Source organism: Solanum tuberosum, unplaced genomic scaffold (genome assembly GCF_000226075.1).
Source record: "Solanum tuberosum cultivar DM 1-3 516 R44 unplaced genomic scaffold, SolTub_3.0 scf00177, whole genome shotgun sequence".
Classification (NCBI taxonomy): Eukaryota; Viridiplantae; Streptophyta; class Magnoliopsida; order Solanales; family Solanaceae; genus Solanum; species Solanum tuberosum.
Window position 1 is genome coordinate 544,543 of NW_006239101.1, and position 5,169 is coordinate 549,711.

General features: G+C 31.0%; 1 protein-coding gene across 2 annotated transcripts; it reads right to left on the reverse strand.

The window, feature by feature from the left end:
- Window positions 1-2,266: 2,266 nt before the first annotated feature.
- LOC102588920 (uncharacterized) lies at window positions 2,267-5,051 on the reverse strand. Of its 2 annotated transcripts, XM_015311828.1 has the most exons (7): window positions 4,933-5,051; window positions 4,646-4,826; window positions 3,886-4,100; window positions 3,334-3,421; window positions 3,063-3,227; window positions 3,021-3,032; window positions 2,267-2,972 (listed from the first exon to the last, which is right to left on the reverse strand). In XM_015311828.1, the coding sequence occupies exons 1-7, from the start codon at window positions 4,939-4,941 to the stop codon at window positions 2,617-2,619; spliced, it is 1,026 nt and encodes a 341-aa protein (XP_015167314.1). In that variant the 5' UTR covers window positions 4,942-5,051; the 3' UTR covers window positions 2,267-2,616. The 2 variants fall into 2 exon arrangements, with proteins under 2 accessions (XP_015167314.1, XP_015167315.1); XM_015311829.1 differs by lacking the exon at window positions 3,021-3,032 and having other exon boundaries at window positions 3,057-3,227.
- Window positions 5,052-5,169: the final 118 nt, after the last annotated feature.

Sequence of the window (5,169 nt, forward strand, 5' to 3'; positions counted from 1 at the left end):
ATCCACTTTTTTTTTATAGCTAAACTAACTTCCCAAAAGTCACTTTTTATCAATTTGGAATTTTCTAGAATTATCCTATTTATCCAACTTCTCATTGCTTCTAAAGTTTAACATCTTAAAATATATTTGCTTAATTTAAACCTTAAGCTAATTACTATAATATATATAATATGGAAAGGTTGAAATATCTAAAAAGGGGGAAAATGGCCGTTTTAAGCTGATTTCTTCATGATTCATGTGACAATTAAGAAATGTTTTGTAGTTGAACTAATTAACTAATAAACTAATCCATACCATAATGTAAAAGAATTTTTATAGTGGTAGGTTACTTAAAATGATCATTAGATATGCAACCGTGAAACTAATAATTTGTATAACAAGGCTTGCTTATTACATGATATAACTTGTCAAAGTACTTACGTTGAAAATGAGTAACTTTACGAATAACTTATACCGTCAAAATATATAAGTTAAATCTTTTTAGTTACTCTCAAACATGATCATATACGACCATTTTGTGCAAGATAAAAAAAATAAAATTTACTCTCACTTTATGTGTTTTACTTTTCATTTTCATTAGTTCTGAGAAGAATGTTGTGCTTCTTTATCTAGAAATTATTTAATTAAATTAAATTTCTCCTATTATATTTAATGACATGATTTATTATTTTATATTATATAAATATCTAATTTATGACATATTTTTTACCACAAATTTCAATTTCAATATGATAACATCTAGTCACACGGAAAAAAGGCCAAACAACAATAAAGGTCATACGTTTTTTCTGACTCCTTGCGAACTATAATAACATTCAAACGTCCGATTGGGGAACGGAACAACGTCCACGAAGCTTCAATAGAAATGAAGGCCTACTAAACCCTATGCCCATGTGTGCAGGATTCGTAAAAGCACGAGCTACTCAAAGACTTAGAATTTTTGCTTTAGTAATGAATGAAGGGAATCTCTTCGAGCTTCCTCCACCAGTGACTTATGAAGGGATCACTTTATAAAACTCGATAAGTCTTGCTTCCCTCTTCTCTTCACTTATTAAGTGAAAAAAAAAGTTGTTAACATTCTATAAGTAATATCATAAGATTATTGTCACATAAATATAGATAATGAAACAAATGCAATATCATAAGATTATTGTCAATCCACTATTTATGACTTTTAAGTCTTGGATAATAGTTTTACTTGACTATGTAAACAATAAATATGTAAATTAAATTTATAATCATAAAGTTGTGCATCACATATTAAAGCTGGCAAAAATATAATATAAGATGAAAAAAAGAAGAAGATAACGTGCATAAAGCATTCCAAATTTATGACATTTGAACTTCAACAAAGGCAAATCTTGAATTTAAAAATGTATGATCTTGAATTGATTTAATAATTCAATTTCATAATTTTATATCGTACAAAGATAATTTTATCATTATTGGTTAGACTCTTTGAGTGGTTCATAATAATTGATCATTTGACATCAACTAATTCTTGATGAGACTTAATAACCTTGATCCTCTATGCTATTGGCTTCAAAATAATTCAATACTAGCTATCATGAATTCCATCTTCTATATATTTTCTATCACAAATTTATTGCAACTTTGAAAATGTTTACCCTAGCATGATACTAATTATATTTGATTTGAAAATCCAAATAAGAAGTTGTCAACTTTTTTCTTGGATGCCATTTCTCAAATATGACTTATAACCAAAATATAAAGTACTAGAACTTCAGCGGAAGCAAATTTAGAGTTTAGAATTTATGTATTTCTAAAAACCACCTCAAGTTAGCTAATATATACAATATATTGAGTTTACAGTCAAATATTTAATAAATTGCTTAATACATATACAAAATTTGGGCAAATTAAGCGTACATCTATATCGACTGAATCACTCTTTTAATCCAGCTAATCGGGAGAATATATCGGAGTGTACAATTTGTTAGTTTGCTAATGCATGGTGTAAACAATTCCTTTAATTTTGTCTAATTGTAGATGGTGCTAATCCAACTACCCTTAGATGTGACCCAAAACCATATTTCCATTATGTCTTTATGTGCAAAATCTATCAATTTATAATTTATATATGAATGAAAACAAATATTGGCACTATTAAAATTGTACTATAGATATTCCTGTGCCAAGTGGTTTATTAGCCACCATAGGTTAAAATTTAGCATAATTGCTTACATGTGCACAATGAGATAATGTTAATAATGAACAAGAAAACAATAAATAAAGTTAAACTATGTGGTCACAAAATTGAATATATTATTATCTATTTATTAATAACAATACAAGTCAAAAGATAAACCTAATTAAACCTAATGACATTTCCTAAAAAGAAACTATATTCTCATATACCATTACGTTTACGTTTCATATTATTTTTTCCTAAATGTCTCATAATATGTGATTTTTCCCACAAATTAATACTAAGTAGGGGGGAAATTATCTCACTAGAACTTGTAAATTACAATTCATTGTTTATCTTTAGATATTGAGACATTTCCTTGATGAGACTATTGATTTGATGTATTTACAATTTCACTTGAACTCTCTCCCTCAACGAGATGATTGATTGATGATCTGTCATGTGAATCACATGACAGAACAACCATTAGGATTCTCGTCACTGAACATTTGTGCGTTGTTCAAGTATGTCGTTGGTGGAGGAGGTGGTACATATGACGGTTGGTGGTAGCCATACTCCATGGCGTAGCCCGTATGAGCGTTGTAACCGGGATCGTACATTGTTACACCATAGTCTTGATTCATGTAACTTTGGTTGTACATAGGCGTGGCGTAATGTGTTTGTGCATTGTAACCATAATACTCTAATTTGTTCACTTCAGACTTTGTCTCCACACCTTTACTTCCTTCGGCTTTTGGTTCACCCTCTTTTTTCTCATTACTCTCGACCTTCTTATCACCACCCCCTTCTTTCTCTTTCTTCTCTCCGCCTCCTCCACCACCACCGCCTTCTTTCTCTTTCTTCTCACCACCACCACCACCGCCTTCTTTCTCTTTCTTCTCTCCACCACCACCACCACCTTCTTTCTTTTCGCCACCTCCATCATCTTTCTTAGGTGGGACAATTTCTATATTTCTTTTCAATTTTTCTTTCAAATAGGGAATTAATTCCTTTAAGTCCATCGTGCCCTTTACCGTGACCAAATCTTTTTCCGAATCTACTTTGACTTCTTCTACCCCTGTCAAAATAAGATAATAATTTCCTATGATTAGTTTCGTTAATCGCGTATCGCGCAGATATTAATACTATTAAATAATTAATCCACTATACTATATATATCTTACCATCAATTTTCTTTATAATTCTTTTTATTTTGTGTGCACATCCATCACAATGCAATCGAATCTTCAACACCACTGTACTTACTTGTGGCTAAACATATATCAAAAATTAAAAAAAATAAATCAGAAATATAGTTCAACCAAAAAAAACCAAATTTAATTAGTCATCAAAAAAATAAATATGGAAATTAAACTTAAGCGATAATAGCACATTTGGTCCTTCAATTATTGATAAATATTGATATAGTTCCTCACGAGATATGATTAAATTGCAACGTACACTTTCGATCCCTATGCGTGAGAAATTTTTTCACATATTTAATGAATTATCAACCTTATATTATTCACTAAATATTTGAGAATAATTAAAAATAGTCAAAATAAAAGATATTTAAATTAATTAAAAGTAAAATGTGCTTAGTCGAATATCATAAGGATCAAAATTGAAATTCATCAATAGTAGAGGGATCCGAAGTGCTATTATCCCTTCAATTAAACTAATTAGTTAATTAATCTAATTAGATAAGATTACGTGTTGAAGGAGAGTGAAATTACCTCTTTGGGCTTCTTATCTTCGGGTTTTTTCTCTTCTGCCTTTTTCTCATCGGGCTTTTTATCCCCGGCGCCGGCGTCCTTTTTGGGCTGAGGTGAGACGAGCACCACCGTCTTCTTCGTCTTCATCGCTACTTTCTCCCGGAGCCATGCCGGGTCCACGTTCCCTTTCACCGTCAATTTTCCACCGTCACAATCTGTCTTCACATCCTCCACACCTTCAGAGAAGAGACGGAATCAGAATTTAAACTTTATAAGTTCGAGTACACATAAGGTAATATTGATCGAGTGCGCATAAGGTAAATTTGTAATAACCAAACAATCACGAGAGGTAAATTACACTAGGCAAATCCCGAGCAAAAATGAAATGAGAAATCAATGTTCAACCAACTCGACCACCCTTATTAAGTGATTTGAACTAAAGCTAAGAACTCATTAATTTAGTAAATTTCTTAGCATAAATTTAAAATTAATACTAAATTATTGAATTCGATCGAAAAATTTAACCGTCAAATCCGGATCTTAACTACAATGTTGGTTCCTTGAAAAAACCGTTAAGTACTATTTGCCGGTGAATTCAAGGAACCAATTTTATCAATAATAAACTAAAATTCTTTACTCTTTTAATTCAAAGTTCAAATTATATTTCAATTTTTCGTTTTATTTTGGAATTCCAGCAGTCCACGATGCAACAGGCTCGACTCAGAAGAGATTTTGGAATGACAATTTTTGTATATATTTAGTTAATTAATATAAATTTTACCTTCGAAATGGCGAATGAAACGTTTGACTTTTTTGGCACAGCCTTCACAATGCAAATCGAGTTTTAAAACTATGGCGGTGGGACCGGCATCCTTTTTCCCGGCGGCGTCACCGGCGCCGGACTTTTTTTCTCCGGCGTCATTCTTCTTCTCTGCTACCTCTGCTTTAGTTTCTTCTTTTTTCTGCAAATTAAAAAAAAATAAAAATTAAAAAAAAATTGGAATTAAATTGGTAAGTTTGAAAGTGAATTTATGTGATTTTTTTGAGGTTTATAAGTGATGAATTTACCTCACCCATTTGAAAAATGAAAATGGATTATAGAGAAATTATAGAATGAAATATTTGGTTTGAAGAGAAGAAAATGGAGGCAAATGAGAGAATATATAGAGGAAAAAAAAATGTTTGTTGAATAAATAGTAAATTGATGATATCATCTTCATATACTTTGAAAAATTAGTAAAGCCCCCACTTATGGACTCTTTTATTTTATTTTTTGGTTGTTTTGGAGGGGTTGGTGGGGGGTCA

What these genes read in the sequence shown, in the direction of transcription:
- LOC102588920 (XM_015311828.1), bottom strand. An exon ending in AAGATAAGAAGCCCAAAGAG is followed by an intron (nt 3,422 to 3,885) that starts GTAATTTCACTC and finishes ATATATGTTTAG; the next exon opens with CCACAAGTAAGTACAGTGGT. An exon ending in AATTATAAAGAAAATTGATG is followed by an intron (nt 3,228 to 3,333) that starts GTAAGATATATA and finishes TTATTTTGACAG; the next exon opens with GGGTAGAAGAAGTCAAAGTA.